Source organism: Toxorhynchites rutilus, chromosome 3, assembly GCF_029784135.1.
Source record: "Toxorhynchites rutilus septentrionalis strain SRP chromosome 3, ASM2978413v1, whole genome shotgun sequence".
NCBI lineage: Eukaryota > Metazoa > Arthropoda > Insecta > Diptera > Culicidae > Toxorhynchites > Toxorhynchites rutilus.
The window spans coordinates 199,248,754-199,266,612 of NC_073746.1; the positions used below are offsets into that span (position 1 = coordinate 199,248,754).

Here is a 17,859-nt window from a genome sequence, read left to right on the forward strand (position 1 = left end):
ACTTCGAGAGAATATTTTTACACACCGAAGATTGAACTGTCCTTCGATCCTTATAGATAAATTACAATAAATGCATATTATTAACCTGTCGGAGGTACATTCTCAAAGCAGAACCAGAGTAGAAAATCAAATGCTCATCGGTTTTTTAAATTAGTTTTTTTTAAATTTGTAAGACTTTCAACTACAAAATTCATTCGCTTCTAGTCGTAAAAAAATCTCTTAATTGGACTTCAAATTGGATGATATATGGGTCCTGAGATTGAATCCAAGATCATTGGCAAACGTACAACAATACAATGAAAAAGTATATATGTGAGAATATTAGAATGTGTTGATAGTGAACCAGTGCTTAAGTTACACACTTCAGAGTCATCTAGAATCAGCTCTATCTTGGTAAGGATTTGATGAAGTAAAAAAGTTCTGGGGTCAAAATTATTCATCATTGTTATTTATTGCACTTTCAGAAAAAAATATTCGGTAAAGTATTCCGATAAAGTTCTCCCAACAGCTCTTCTTGTGCTTTTGTTTGAAATTATTTCTCCACTTGGTTTTGATGTGTTGAAAGCCTTTCCGATGAAACCCGCTCCATTATCACGATACAACTGAAATATGTCTTATCTGTAGCTTGCCAAACGTGACAAAAACACGTAGACTCTTCGTGAGTTTTGATGTACGGAAGCACATGCTTTCCCAGGAACTCTTCCTTTTACATCCTCGAAACCATGGTCCCGTTTGTAGCATCCGCAACTGAAAATTCTTTGACTGATCGATCATAAACAAATTTTCATCACTGAAAGAGGAACACATCAAATCAAAATATTAAATTATTATTGGAAAAAATTACTAGAGGCGCTGCTATAGGATGAGCAGTTATTCCGGATCCTAGGTGTCTGAAGCTCGATTGTTCACATGTGGCAATAGACTGAAAAACCTATGATTTTATTGTATCGTTTTTGTTTGTGTAGTATTTATACGTGTGTATGTCATTTAATATATAAAATTAATTACGTCATTTTAGATTCAACAATTTTATAAAATATTAGAACTGATTCCTATGATATTGTTTTATTACAAAAATTCTCGAAATACAAAATATAATTTTATTACTATCCAACACAATCATCATGGAAATTAAGTTAACCCTAAACACATATTATCTAACAAAGAGATGCTGCACATAAATAGTAAAAGTCAAATCAACAGCATGCGGAGAGGAGAGCGGTATACTGTACACTTCACGTTCATCGTTTTTTGTTGGGTGACATAATTCTGAGCATTGTAACCACAGGTGCCTCAAATGAAAGTGAGATAACAAAAGCCAGCAAGTATGACGATACCACCTGGCCCATGTACAGTGTAGTCTGCAATATAAAAAAGGATAGAATTAATGCGAGATTCGTTTTTATATGCATGCATATAATCTGTTTAATTTCAAACAGCACAGAAACGAGTAACTTTGTGCTGAAGTGTATCATTTTCTTGATAATTACCAGACTATTTGGAGACATGTGGATTGGCGATTCCGATTCCATGGCATATATCCTATTTACTATTGGATGTACTAGGTAAGCGCAGTACGTAACTCTGGAAAAAGGGTAAAGTAAAGGAGCTGATAACAGTTTATTAATCCATCCTCCATATCCAGTTGAGCAGGCGATTATGATCCATGCACAAGCCATGGCCCACGCTGTATGGCTCAAAGAACTGTATGCTGCGGCAGTGATTTGCGTTAGAGTGGTGTTAAAGAGACCAAACAACAGATATAAAATCATTGACGTTGAAACAGTCCATCCCGTAATTACCGCGATCTGTAAAAAACAAAGGATTCGATTCATTTACAAATATATGAACAATAAATTATTCTTTGTAGACTTGACTGCTAGATTCGAAGCTATTCATTACACATACACCGAAATATTTAAAATATTATTCCAATTCTAGTTTGTTGTGTTTTTTCTTAGTTCCCAATAAATTTCAACAACCTTACAAATACTGCATAAAAAACATTTTTTTATAAGTATTTTACAGTAGAAATATATGATATTGAGTTTAAAAAAAAGTAAGGATTTTTTACTCCAAGAGTATAAATCAACGATAATATTGCGTATTCGTGAATCATGTTAGACCATAACACACGTTGAAGTTGGTATATCAGTCATCCATTTTCTAGATCTACCAGGTATATGTATAGAAACCGAAATTACCACATTTATAGTTACACACACTAATGAAAAAGTGTGTGTCATTGTTCATTTTGGTCATTTGGTCATTTTTTACATCTGTCAACAGTATCCAATTCAAAATATTCGAAGATATTAGCAGATTGTGTGAAATACTGTAACAAAAAAATGCTGGTGTTGAAGATGATGGATGTTATGACTGTGTTTTTATAATTTTCAATACAATAACCTCCTTTTTCAACACGAGCCGTTTTGTCCTTTATATTAATTTGCCTTCTCACTCAATGCCTTTTCACTGATGCTGGAGATCTTCCTCGCTAGCAGAGCGTTTTGAAAATTCTCAAAGTGGCTGCCGATAGGCTCCCTCCACTCATAAACCACCTGCATTTGGTTTATCTTCACCTACAACGTCGTAAAACACCGGCTTCACGGTCTTCTAATGACACCCTTCGACGTCTGCACCCGGTTTGTCGAACCCTTCTATCCTTTCGCCGCATAATCTTAATGTCGACTAATCTTATTCATTAGTTTCGTATATCGCCTTCAACCAATCTTCAGAAACCATACGCAGCGCTGCGCTTGAGTTTTATTTTCATCAGCGCGCGTACAAAGCAAACATGTGTTCTCTCTTGGTGCGAATTCACGACAAAACACGACAGCGCAAAATGTACCCGGCGCAGAATTCAGATACCAAACATCTCTTCTCACTTGTGTGATGCGCGCCTCATTCTTTACACAAACACACACACATACACATCAAATTCTAGCGCCCGCTTTGTCTTCGCTCGTTCAAAGCTAAGCATGAAAACAACAGCGCATCTCCATACGAACCGTATACGCTTGTGTGAAGAAAAATATCTCAACAGAGAGCGCAAGCACGGCGCAAAATTCAGCGTAAAACTCATTCGCCAGAGCACAAGTGTACACAAGAAGTGGGAGCTCAACCTTGTTGCGCATAAGCACCGAGTCTGAAGACTGCCTTCAACAATCAACACTTATTCTTCCCTGACGTGTTTTTTTACCTTTATTAAACCATTCCAATCAGCTTGAAATTACCGGCAGATATTTCTTTATCCGATGCTTCCATATCCCATCTAACAAGTGTTGTGCGAGCATCCATTCATTATTCCATCTTCTCAATTACGCTTTGGGATCAACAGGCATCGCTGGCTACTGCTTCACTTCACTAAATCTTCCTAAGAGGAAATTATTAGGAGCTTATTGATCGGCTGATTCTAATGGGACATTTCCCAAACATTTCCAAAACCTCGTCGTCCGGTTTTCGTCATGTTATCTTTAAAGATCCTCTCCGTGAAGCATATCTTGACATATCTTTGCGATGATGAACTATGGACAACCTCCTAGTGGACCGCTTTGTGTTACTACGACTTACTTTTGCGAGGGCAGTCCTTTTTACTTTACTTGCCGTTACTTTTACAGTCCAAGTCTACATATGTAAAAGGCCGTGCATAAGGAATCAACCAGATGAGCGTCAGGGGTGTGCGTGGTTGAGGAAGATAGACTTTGCACCACATACAGCTCTCAGATACCTCAGTAACCATCAATCGCAAGTTTGGGATATTATAGAGTTGGCGCAGAACGCCGTCCTCTTTCATAGATTGCCACGGCTTGAAAATTAGACTCCACTTCGATATCGCTCCATCTCCGGATCTCCTTTTGCTTCTTTAAGCACCATTATCTCCGATAAAAACTTTTTTGAGTCGGCCGACACAGCGTTATTTCCACCTCCTTCAACTCCTTTTAAGTTAGAGGTCCAACTGATTCGTTGCATAGGTCACGGTTCTGTGTAGTCTTGCCCTTGCTGAACATTGAAACATCGACCATGGGTGCTTTTAAGATGGATGCACGTTGTAGATAATCAATTCTTCCTCGGAAGGTTCTCTTTGAAAAACCGTATGAAATCTGGTCCGGGGAACTACGGCTGACGGAAATGATATTCGTCACCGTTACCCACTTAGTAACGTTGTCTGAAACGTTCAGTCTGAATGGAATCTGAAGTCATAACTATCATAAATTCTACAAAATGGTAATACCGGCGTTTATCCGACCGAGTCCAAACCAGAAAAGTGGCTGAATCCGTCCACAGAAAACGCTTCGTCACTGGAATAACGTGCATAGATATGATTCTGTTAAGGAAGCGTGTCCCTCTGGAATTCAAGCCGTGGAATCCTTAAAATTTTCAATGGCGATAACTTTGACTTCGCCGCCAAAAACGTATGCAGATCTGCTTGCATCGACAAAGAGATGTCTTGCAGCAATGAATAGCTTTCTACAGCGACGTCAGAAAAATAACTCTTGGGAGCTTAGGTAGCAACGTCCTCCACTGCAGCCGATGTTGATCATCCCATTTCTCTATTTTCAACACCCTAGCACTTCCAGAAGTGTCTTCGGGATAATTCCAGTTCCATAGAGAGCAACAGGATCAATTCTAGGTACCTCCCTTAGCCCATACAGTTCCATCAAATCCACGGTCAATGGTCGATACTTACAGATTTTGCGACTTCCAGATATTGGTTCAATGGGATAGCGTCATCGATGGTGGTGACTTGTCGGTCGCTCTGGTTGTAAATCATTATATCTGGTTCTGGCGGATCGTGAGGTCGGTGAAAACAGTGCGATCCCAGTACAACTTGAAACGGTCATTTTCCAGGACAGGGCAGGCAGATACCGGTAGTTTGTAGGCTACGTAGGTCAAAACAAGACAACCTACCATAATGTAGTTTACGTTTTCAACGTGTTAATGGCACTTCCAGAAAATCTCATCAACGTCTTCATGTCAAACGGATTGTCTGCAGTTTCTTCTCGACATTATCCCGTCCTGAATGGCTATGGATTTGTCGCATTTATTATTGAAGAGAATTCACCTCGCGTTAGTCACAGACTAGACGTGGCCTTATCGACGGTTGGTGGTGCGTTCTGTGAAGCACTCGCGCAGTTGTCGTACCAGGGCAATACACAGAAGCGCGAAAGTGTTGATCGCGTGTGCCTTGTTCGATTCAATAACTTATCTCTCAGCCAGTTTTTTTTCTGTCAGCTGGTGAGTTTCCTCGCGTGAAATAGGCGCGAATCACGAATCTGTTCATTCCATGTGTCCATGATCCGTTGCCCCGTGGTACCTACAATGTGTACGACTGTTTTCTGGCAGTCGCCACACGTCTTGTAGGCACAGCCTTTGTTAGGTGGTGTTGAAGGCTGCTGCTTCCGTGTGGCGGTAGCTCTTCGGGTTGAACCCGGCGGCTCACTCTTCCACTACGCCATCCAGTCGCTATCCGCTTGCTCCTATCCGCTTGCTTCCAGGCCCAGTTCCAGTACTGGGACCCTTCTCGGGCAGTCGCATTCTAATAATTCTTCGTGAACGTGGCTCTATTTTCTGGGTGTGTCTCCCGGGTGTCATCGAGATAGCAAGGTATTCTAGAGCCATACCTTGTCAACAGGACATTTTCGGGTACCTATATCAATGATTGACCAGTGTCGGGTCTGTATTCGTTAAATCGTTTTTAGCGCCTTTCACTTTTATAAACACAATAACATGTACCAATCTGAGATAAACAATGGAAACTATACAATGGAATATGTTGAATATAATTGGATGTAAACAATACACGATAAACCATATTTTTTGTAAAATTGAGTTGTTCAACGTCATGTTTACGAAAAGTTTTGAGCCATTGCATGTGGTGCAATCATTTCACAATTTTGCAATTTTTCAGGAGAAGTATTCTAATTATTTCCAGTGTGTACTTACCCAGGATAATCTAATTTTACAATTAGTTTTGAATAATATCCATCCAACGCACATTCCAACTAAATATGGTCCGAGTCGTGTCCAGGGCTTGTCATAGATTTTATCGAATAAAGCAAATGGATCATCAGCGTTCGGCATATGATTATTCGAGAACGCTATATATGCAGTAGTAGCCCATGATGAAATCATAAATAATAACAGCATCCCCGCCGCAAATTTGAAATGTCGAACTGCGATGATCAAAATGATAGCTCCGATGATATAGAATTGAGTGTCATCTGCCAGATACCAACTCCAGAGCATGCACTAGAAATACATACGAAATTTAAAAGATCGAAGATACTAATTAAATGATGCTTGATAAAAAATAAACGAAAGTACAGGAGTTGTTAAAAAAATCCATGCAAAAATATAAACTAGTTAATTGTTTGGAGTAAATTTTTTGATGTATTGTTTTTTTTTATTTTTCCGCATAGTTTCCTTTTATGCTTAGGAGAAGTGTTCCAACTCTACTCTAGATTATTGATCCCTTTCGAATAACAGGGTTTCTCCAAGCCTAAAAAATATCCATTCGTTTCAGCTATCACCTTCTTGTTGGAATAAAACTTTTTACCAGTCAGCGATTTATTCAAATTGTGAAACAATTAGCTGTCCGAGGGAGCCAAGTCTTGAGAATAAGAGGGATGTGAAACGAGTTGTAACCACAATAGCTGAGGTGTGAACTGATGGTTTCAAACGAATGCCGAACACAAAGAAACAGACCGATCTGGGTAAAAATTGGTGTGAACTTTTTCAAGAGACGGCCATAACCTCGATATGCGCCCGTAGTGCCATCTACCTGACTTGCACGGACTTTTCAAACGATCTAGTATCCAAAATAAATATACTGATGATCTGACGTAATCAAATGAAATACACAATATTTGTTAGTAAACGCCGTTGAACGTTGAAAAAACCTACGAAACAATCCAGAATTATAAGAGCTTTCGACGAAAAATATATACTGTAAGTCAAAATGTGTAAGAGCAAAGATCGTGGAAATCAACGGTTACAACCAGAGAGGATAAATTCCACAGCGCATTGTGATAACACATGGAATATAAAAAAAACTCTTCCCAGGGCTGGCCCCACGGGTCATTGGAGAGTTGGGGATGGCACCTCGACAGCGTTAGTTCTTCAAGTTAGAAACTGGTTGAACCTAGTGGTAACAAGGCAGGGTGTCGAGACAGGCCCTGCAAACCATCAAACAGCACAGGAAAGTTCACAACGAGACTCGGAAGACCAGTTGAACTAGATATAGAAGCTCCTGCGAGTACCCAAACTGATTCGAATATATTGAGACACCGCAATTTCCTGCCAAAGCTTTGCCAACAAACACGAACTGGGAGCTGCATTTGAGGTTATTAGAGTCTAGAATAGAATGAAACACGAAGTAGAGGTGATTGGGCTCAGGATCATTGCGTCTATGACTTAACATATGAATGGAGGAGGTGAACATAACAAAACCCTATCTGTAATAATGTTGTGATAGAACTGTTCGACAAACTTGAATTACCTGGCTCTCTGGCAATAACCGACAACAGCAGCAGCCGTGAAATTCTAATAACGGATAGTCAACGAAAGTCGTACATACTATGAACTCCGCAAAGCTCCAAGCTCATGCACAAATCTTTTTTAATACCTCTACCAGAACGAAACTTGGACGATGCTTGAATGAGACTCATAAGCACTTGGTGCGGATGTCGAGTGCATATAATGTAGTTTAATTGTACAAGAAAATGGAGTATGCAGAAGGAAAATGAACCAGTATCCACGAAATCACCAAGACTGATCGAGTGCGAAGGACGTAACATGTTACCAAAAAGCCAGACAACAGCCTTGCTGTACGAAATCGTGTTCGTCTTCGAATCGTGTTCGTTTCGAATCCGGTTGAGACAAGAAGTGGCGCCCAGCAAGTTAGGTAGTTTGAACAGTTAGAGCAGAACTTAAAATGAATCAATGAAAAACGAGGTTGGAGAGCTGCAGCCATAGACTAGATGTATTGGAGTGATCATGTTCTCAAGATGGATATTTGGAAGATGTAAGACAAGTAGTACCTCAATTACGAACAACAGAACCGTATGGGATGGTTCATATCTTGAAACCTATTTCATTGTACGTCGAAAAAGTTGCGGAAATAACAGTTGAAATGCTTCAAAATAGATTTATTGTGTTGAAATTGAACTTACCATTTGCTCCACCGGAAAAAGAGTGTTTATGTACATGATGTTTCGCCACCAATACTTTGGACAGGTAATGTGATCTTTGGTAGGAGGCTCAAAAACAGAATTTTGTTCCAGATACCGCATTATAACTTCAACCATTCCAAGAACGTAAAGATATGGTGCGGTAAGTCTAAAAGTGAAATTGATTTAAATAGTGTTTTTTTTGCTGTAATTATTTCGGATTTCGGCTATTGTTAATTATTTCAGATTTTTATATGTGACATCTACTGTTAATAGATTTCGACCTCAAGCAGAATAAAAAATGGAATGTTGAATAAGTTATCGCTGGTTTTTGTGAAAAACAATGCTCTATTAAAACAAAATACCGCAAAATTCGTTAATCCATCTTTCTGACATTACTTCAATTACGGAGATCTCTAAATGTTATTTATAGAAGATCACGGTTTGTAAATCTCAAGAAAAAAATCGTGCGTTTAAGGTTAAAAATTTATTTAAGGTTCTAATACTTTCTCGCCTGATTTGTGTATTGGAAGTTCTTGTAATTCTAGGAAAATAATCATATCTGAATGTACCTTACAAAGCGATAGCCGACCAATCCGAAAAAGTGGTATGTCCCAGCAGTGAAGTCATTAACGCCTTGGGTCAACTTCTCAAGCTTTCCTTTTGCATTTGTCCGAAAATAGATGTATGACACAAGGAATCCACTAATAAAGAAGAACGTGTCTACGCTATATGCACCATTGAGGATTGCCTGGAATAGGACTTCCTTCTCGACAACCTTACGCAGTTCCATGTTGTCTGAATATTTGAACACGACGATCATCGTGTGTCCTGGCGTATATCGGGAAACGAAAAAGATTGGTTACTGTTAATGAATGGTTGCAGGGAATGTAATTTTCTTAGCAACTTTTTAATAATCATATTCATCACAATTAGTACCTTTAACGTCTATAATTCCTCTGCGATTTGTATTCCTATTTATCAGTCAGCATTAGTGCAACATTAGTGTTAGTTTTAGTATTAGAAACATTCATATGACTGTCCATCTATTTGGGAAAAGGCTATTGACTGAAGAAAAAGCCCTTTTATGCTTTACACAAATGTTCCCGATTTTGAAGAAACTGAAATCGACAAACTTTCGATTCTACTGCAAATTCTCACAAAATTCATTCTTATTAAATACGATTCTCGAGTGAGACAACCCAACTAAACAAACAACAATTCAGAAGTATAGATGTTGAATGAGATAATCCATCCGTCACCGAATTTGAATAAAAGATCGATTCTGTAGATTCTGTAGATCCAAAAATCGCAAAGTTGTTGAAATTGGCCAAATCGACCATGTGCAGTGTTTTTTGTGAACGGCATACTGTCGATCGCATCCCTAGCCACATGAAAAGCTTTTTTTTAAGATGATAAACAGAAGGAGAAGCAATTCAATGCGGCTTCAGATCTCTAACAGGGTCCCTACACCTTCGCGTAATGAAACCCCTTTGGAAGCCTGTGAACAATGGAGAAATGCTATTTCGCTGACTTTCAGTTCGCCGACAAAACTGTTTCGGTTTTTAGAGCAACTTGAAACTTTTCCAAAGAAGTTTCTCTATTCCAATGATCCAATCTCTGTAATAAACAAGGATCATCGAGAAAATGCCAAAATTGTCATCTAAACCCTTCGAATGATTCTAGCAACTTCTATTGTGGTGACTTTCTCACAGTAACAGTATGTTTATAGTTAAACTAGCCGACGTGATTCTCTGAATTTCTGGTTACACCATTCTTTACAAAGGAAGCAAAAAAAAGAAACGGTACTCCGGTTATAGGTATTGTGACAAACGAGATTTGACTATTAAATTATATGTCTGCTTACTGTTAAGTACCTAAGATGACCCAAAGCATAGATAAAGCGCGTAATCCATGGATGGATGGGATTGTGTCATTGCCAACATTCCTATCACAAATAGCTCGTATGTTTGTGACTACGGAAAAAGATAGCAGCAGTTCAGCCCAAACACCTAAAAGAAAAAATTATGAGACTGTATTATAACGGAAACATAGCATCAATTTGTTATGTTACTAAGTTTTTGCTCCCCCGTAACGGCAGGTTCAATTGCCAGATTTTCATCCGAGTTGTTATTATTTACACTCACTGTGATTCCGAACGCATCACACCTTGGTTTGCCTCCTTTATCATGAATACCTTGGGTAAGATCATAAGTCGTACATCCCAACCCAGAAGATGATTCAGAGCTCAAATCCTTGGAGAAACTCTTTATTTTTATCTCTTCTTTTTGTCGTTTCCGTAACACTAGATCGTATCCTGTGCCTCCAATCAGCAGTAAACTCACCACAATTGTTACGACACTGTGAAAATATGGAATAAAATTAATTATATACCTGTTATTGACAAAAAAGGAGGAAATAGCACTCTGGAAATACAGGGATTTAAATTGTACTTTGGCTGCTATCCAATCAAACAAAATATTTCTATAGAAAAATGTTATTGATATTAACCCATCTAATAAAAGTGAAATTGAGTAACATGCTCGCATGCATTTTTTGAAAACTACAGCAAATGATGTTAGTTGATACTACTTTCTCGATGATAAAAGGAAAAAATATTAATCAGTCATTCAATATCCTATTCAAAATTGCTCTTGTATAATGGTGTTTTAATTGAATTAATTTAAACATCTTAAACATCATCTTCATCTACTATTATGAATACTTCTTACAACAGGACTTTATAATATCGGAAGAATAGACATACGAGACAGATGACTAACCAAACAGGAACTACCACGATTGAACACACGGTACATACTTGTTACATGTTGTTACGCTGTAACCGTAATTAGTTCATGAGGATGGAATGAAGGTCCATGTTCTCTGAAACAAGGTCGAAAGTGAATAATGTCTTGGTTATATCTCTCAGTGAAGCTAATGATTATAATCCAATAAATGTTAAACGATCGTCATACCTATGGGCACTTAACGGTAAATTACGAAAAACGTATTTCCGTTGAATCGAATTAATTCGCTGCACACTACTATCATAGTAAGGAGGCCATTCTTCACAGGCATTCAAGGACCGAGCGAACCAATACCCAATAGAGACCCTTGATACAATGCACTTCTTTGAAATACATCGCTCCTCGAAAAATAAAAACAAAGAAAAATAATGAGTTTCAGACGCTTCAGAAGTGGTGTATGATATGTGATTTCGAAGGGTTAACTTCAAAATCTCATAGGGCTCCAAAGTCTTAGGTTTGACTTTCACCTGAGAGTGCGGACATTACAGGGGTTCACATAAACCCTGTTTTGTTACCTCGTCGGAGTTAAGATAAAAAAGTATTAAACGATGGAGTTCTGTGTGGAGCTAAACAAAACACCAAAGGATACATCGGATTTGCCTTCGGACAGCCTCCGGGATACCTGTCTGTTCTATTCCCAAATAAAGAAGTGGTACGAGTTATTCCGGGAATGTAGGATGAGGTCACTAAAGATGGACGCGTTTCTTGGGAGACCTCCATGACGACATCGCGGAAAGATGAGAATTTGATCACTTTGCGATAAATTCTCAACACAGACCGTCGAATGAGTGTTCGTTTAATTGGGTAATGATTCCTAGATCTGTATAAATATATTATACCAGCTGACCCGGCCAACTTCGTCCCGCCCAAAAACTTCCACATGCCAAATTTTATTTCGTTTGCTTGATTAATTCTCGAGTAATGCAGAAATTTGTGTTTTATTTGTACGGCGGACCCATCAAGTAGTGCTCAATTATTTAGCGAATTCTCAAGGATACGGTAAGAAGGAGAGAGAGCTCCACGTAAATCGAAGCTCTCTGACCGGGATAAGCGGGAAATATCTAGAACAGGTTCGGATACCTCAAAATCGCTTATGCAAATAAAGTAATATTTCAATTTAAATGTTTCTCGGGTGACAATTCGTCAAGTTTTGGAAAAAAATCTTTACATAAAGAGGGCTTAAAAAGTTATAGCTCCTCATCTTACACCATCTCACATCGGAAGACGTCTGAGTTTTTCCAAAGCTCAAATGAACCGACAGTGGGACATGGTATGTTGGGACAAAGAATGTTTCCAAAAGAATACATCATAACGAAAAGTTCTTCAATGTATAGGTCACTTCACTGACGAAAAAAGGTCAATTTGGATGGTCCTGATGGTTTAAACGGATACGGATACGTTTTAGCCTGATTTACGGAAGAAGGAACAGAATTTTCCAGCCAGCAATTTTGTTGGAGGCTCGTGCATGATTTGGACGAGATTCTGTGCAAACGGAAAGATCAAGATAGCATTCACATTATTCAAAGATTACATACATGTTCTGGAATCCACTCTGCTACCGTTTTTGCGTGGATATCGTCACAAAAAAATCACATTCCAGCAAAACAATGCTACTATTCATACCAGCAAAGAAACTAAGCAATGGATTAAGAATCTACACTGAGGGAAAGCGGTACACCACAATTGAAGAACTCAAGGTAGTAATTTCGGAAACATGGAAAAATGTCGAGAAATCCGTTCAGAAAAATTTTGTAAATAGTATTCCAACACGAATTTTCCAGATTATTGATATGTAAATCAGCCGATCGTTTTGGATTTTTCATTGATAATATATTAGGCTGTCAAAAAAGTCCTGCGGTATTTTTTTTGAATTTTCATTTGTTCATAAAATTAGTTACAATCATCTGTTTTGAGTCAAATATGCGCCGTTTTGTTCGATGACTTGTTCCCAACGAGATGCCAACTTCATAATACCCCTGTTATAGAAGCTCGCTTCCTTATTGGCAAAAAAAACTCGGATAACCAATTTTCACAGGCCTCTTTTGCGGCTAACTTCTGACTACCTAGCTCGTTCGCCATGGACAAAAACAGGTGGTAGTCACTTGGTGCAAGGTCCGGACTATACGGCGGATGCAAAAGAACCTCCCATCCGAGCTCCCGGAGCTTCTGGCGCGTCACCAAAGAAGTGTGTGGCCTGGCGTTGTCCTGATGGAAGACAATGCGCCTCTGTTTATCAAAGATGGCCTCTTCTTCATGAGTGCTACCTTCAAGCGGTCCAGTTGTTGGCAGTACAGGTCCGAATTGAGCGTTTGGCCATAGGGAAGCAGCTCATAAGTACTCGATAGTTATTCCCTGGAGCAGGGATTCTCAAAGCGGTCGATGTCGACCCCTTGGGTCGATATTAGTTCCCAGGGGTCTACATAAACGAAAACTGATTTTGGTTCCTATTTGTGTTATTATATTACCTTTAAGATACTGTATAAGTTGTGTTACGTGAACCAACTTGTTATAAGAATGACTAATATTTTAGTAGAAAGTATTATTGTTGTAATTTGTATTTATAATTATTAATTACACTTGATATTAATTGAATTTTATGTCTGTTTACTGATGAGTAAATAATGTCGAGTTTACTCACTTAACCACCCGCAATGTTTTTGAATTGGTAAATATTTTGAATGAATAAGATAAAGATAATTTTTTTTATAGACTTTGGCTATAGGGGGTCGATGGTATCACTTCACTCTGGAAAAGGGGTCTCTTGCTTAAAAAAGTTTGAGTATCCCTGCTATCCCCGATACCGTTGCAAACATCTAGCATTTTTTTCAAGCAAAACTTATATATTCAGACCCAGGCGATCTTCGTCCTACTCATAATTGATATTTTAATACAAATAATTTCGATCACTCACGTTTCACCCATATCCATATCCGTTGTTCCATTCACGAGTTAAATCGTGACGTAGGGACACCAAATCATTCTTATTTATAAAGATGTACAAAATTCGCTAAATAAATAGCTTTTCAATTCTCGATGTTTTTCAAACTTCTCGATTGATTTTCATAACATTGTTTCATAAATGACGCACGTGAAAGTGAATGCACCAAACCGTATAATGATAATTTAAATCTGTTGTTCCGTACTCGATTTAAATCTTGACGTACAGACACTCATTGTTTGGACAAATAATGTTTTTTTATATAGAATGAAGTATTTGTAGCAGTACCTGAACATAAGTGGAATGATAAGTCAGAACAAAAGGACCTACCACTCTCTCTCCCGTTCTAAGGACCTTGTATTTCAACCATACTTTTTCATATATCTCGTCACACTAATGTCACGTACCCTCTGACTTGAATAGAAATTTAGCAATTAGTGCCATCTACCAGGGGGTCTCCGTAGCCACATTGGTTGCGCGTTCGCTTAGTAAGCGATCGATCGTGAGTTCAAAACTCAGGACCCTCATTGACCATCTTTGTGTTGTTACATAGCTACGTCCACGCAACAATCATTTGCGATGGAGATCGATCCACGGTCGAAATAAGATAGATTCATCCATACAACTGCTCTGCTCTGCAAGACACATCGGGCTGTTGTTCTATAAACAACTCAACAATGATCAATCAACTGTCTCCGCTGTCCGGTCTAACTGGATAATGGAAGAACAGATAGAAAACCCTTACGCCTAAATGGCTACTGTTTAAATGTACCATATGTAATGGTATAGAAGGAATCCTGGCGAATGGCAACTGTGTAATGTACAAATTATAGATATGATAACCATGTGACATGTACACGATTAAAAATTGGCTCTGTTACAGCTAGAATGCTAATGAGCCTAAAATAAATTTAAAAAAAAGTGCCATCTACCGGTAAAATGTCAGAGATTTTTCATACTGCTTTTCGTGTTGACGGCATAGAATTTCGTTTTCACTGGTGTGAAGCGAAAATGGTAATCTAATGGTAATTCAGGTGGAATGGACAACTTTTATAAATAAGAGTTATAAATTAAACTTAGCTCTTCGGCTTTTAATATATACTCTATCTAATAGAGTTAGGAATTTTTTACAATATAGAATAATACACTGGTTATAGAATAATACACTGAATTAATTCATAGAATAATACACTGTATTAAATATTAGCACATTTCACTCTACATCGAAGATAATCAAATTGGTTCTTTCAATCATTTTTGACGTAACCACGCTAGCCCGTTATCAATAAGACAACGTACACAAATTACGGGGCCAAAAATTAGGGATTTTGAACCGCCTAGCAGGCCCCCAACCTTACTCTACCCCCTCCCCAACTCTCTTACGTAGCAAAGTCGTATACTTTACAAATAGTAAGTAACGCGATCTCGACTCTCCTTCTAGCGGTAAGTAATTTATGTACGTGCCCAGTAATATTTCTCTCCAAAATGTAATTGTGTAAATGATAAATACAGGTAAACTTCGATATAACGTTCATTTTACTTTCAAAATTGTACGTTGTATCGAATTGTACGTTATATCGAAGCATAATAAAGTACTCACAAACGTAGTCTATAATACATTATTGTGTTGCTGTTTTAGTACAGTTAATGAATAATGTCAATCAGAAGACGAAGCCAGCCTTTCTCATGATGTTTCCCTTCGTACTGTTGATTAAAGCTTGATTCATTTAGAATCCGGAATCACAAAACCAGCTGTATTTCGGGATTGATTGAAGGTACAAAACTTGTTTCAGCATCACAATACAGATAATTCATCGTTCTATCAGAAAAAAAAATATTGAAAAAAATTTTCCTTTACACTTTGGAAATGTGTACGTTATATCGAGGTAAAATGTAAGTTATATCGAGTGACGTTATATCGAGGGTACGTTATAACGAGGGTACGTTGTATCGAAGTTTCCCTGTACCTATGAAATCATACTCCCATCGGAATTCCAATAAGATTGTATAAAATTACCAATAGATAGCTTTACAAGACAGAATGTTTAGTTTTCTCAACGCCAGAGCCATACATCGTTTAACAATGAGTCAACATGTCAATTCACGATAACGTTGACACAGTGTCGACAGCTACCTCGAAGTGAAACAAATAACTCTCTTTCAAATTACCTGATCGTTAAAATTTAAATGAAAATTTTTACTTGAAAAACGTAGTCCTGAACCTCAATGAAGCTCATAATTATAATATGAGAGCGTTATCAGACTTAATCTACGATCATTATTTTTCCTCCATATACAAAAACAAAGTTTTACCTTTTTACATAGAATAAATATTTGATACGGAAAAGTTGCATTTCATTCATTCATTACGAAAACACTGTATTCTATCAAATAATTGTAGTTCTTACTATAAAACTACGGCATGTTTCGTAAACTTTGGATTATTAACTTCTTACAACAGCTGCGAATGTAAATATTCTCTCATTACACTTCTTTTTTTCCACAATGCATACTCAATGAAACAAAATATGGTGTTATGGAAACAGTTGAATGGATGAACATTTTGAAAATTCATAAAATAATATCCTCGTACAGATGAATACCATATAAATGAATATATGTAACATGTAACACATGGTAACATATAAAAGGAGGAAAAACGTTACATTGTTACTTTGCTAACCGAATAAAGTATCGATGAAATGAGTGACATCTATGGCTAAAAATAGTATGTATCATACGTATTTATTGTAGCTGAGGCACCTTGTGGCAGGAAGTGTCAAACACAAAGTGCTTACACGATCATTCATATGCTCGTAGAAAACTGATACAGTTAGAAAAATTGGAAAATTTTGAAAGAAAATGGTAAAATTCGGAAAATTGAATTTCCATATGTCCCGCAGTGACATCACTACGATTTACATTATTAGTTTAACTTGAACTTCGTATTTCGTTGGTGTGAGAAAATAGTAATGATTTTTCAAGAAAAACAACACACTTCAAAAACAAAAAATATAAATGAAAATTATCTTTTCCTCTTTCAAGATTTTATTTGCAAGTGATTATAGTATATTTGAACGAGAATTGTGTCTGATATTAATTCAAATATTAATAGTGTGTATTAGTGGAAAACGAGAATCGAGTGACTGAAAATGCTTTCAAAAAGCTAGTGTGTTGTAAAAACGTACATTGTTTCAAAAAATTGTAGTTTTGAATACATCATGTTGCGTAAACCGTGAATTACGAAATTCAACAGCTGCAACAGCTCCGAATATAAATATTTCCTCATTCCATATCTCTTTTCCACAATGCATAGTTTTGTCTCAAATTAGATTATTCCTTGACAATCCCACCAAACACACAGCAGAACCTTCCTGGCCGTTAATGAGGGCTTGGCCACCGTCTGAGCCGCTTCAGCGGGCTTCGACCACGACCGTTTGCGCTTCACGTTGTCGTAAGCGACCCACTTTTTATCGCCAGTCACCATACGCTTCAGAAACGGGTCGATTTTGTTGGGATTCAGCAGCGATTCACATGCGTCGATACGGTCAAAGATGTTTTTTTGCGTCAACGTGTGTGGCACCCATACATCGAGCTTCTTTGTGAATCCAAGCTTCTTCAAATGGTTAATTACGGTTTGATGACTTATCCCCAGCTCTTGGCCGATGTTACAGCTGCTACTATGCCGGTCTTTCTCGGCTAATTCAGCGATTTTGTCGCAATTTTCGACGACAGGCCTTCCGGAGCGTGGCGCATCTTCGACGACCTCTACACCAGAACGAAAACATTGAAACCATCGTTGTGCGGTGGAAATGGAAACTGTATCGGGTCCATAAACTGCACAAATTTTATTGGCAGCTTGAGATGCACTTTTGCCTTTGTCATAGTAGTACTGTAAAATATGTCGGATTTTCTCTTTATTTTGCTCCATATTTGCGAC

The 17,859-nt window shown here is 37.9% G+C and overlaps 1 protein-coding gene across 4 annotated transcripts in view; it reads right to left on the reverse strand.

Moving 5' to 3' along the window:
- Positions 1–494: 494 nt before the first annotated feature.
- Positions 495–17,859, reverse strand: part of LOC129780177 (O-acyltransferase like protein-like) — a 103,182-nt gene continuing 85,817 nt past the window's right edge. For 3 of the 4 annotated variants that reach the window (XR_008743854.1, XR_008743852.1, XR_008743853.1), the window contains exons 4-11: positions 10,246–10,532; positions 10,049–10,183; positions 8,744–9,002; positions 8,175–8,340; positions 5,947–6,252; positions 1,491–1,808; positions 845–1,361; positions 495–790 (exon numbers count right to left, since the gene is read on the reverse strand). Coding sequence is in view for 1 of the 4 variants with exons in the window: in XM_055788170.1 (XP_055644145.1) it covers positions 1,242–1,361; positions 1,491–1,808; positions 5,947–6,252; positions 8,175–8,340; positions 8,744–9,002; positions 10,049–10,183; positions 10,246–10,532 (1,591 nt within the window). In the remaining 3 variants the exon portion in view is untranslated. Of the gene's footprint in view, positions 1,362–1,490; positions 1,809–5,946; positions 6,253–8,174; positions 8,341–8,743; positions 9,003–10,048; positions 10,184–10,245; positions 10,533–17,859 lie in introns of all 4 variants that reach the window. The other variant, XM_055788170.1, reaches the window with a different exon arrangement.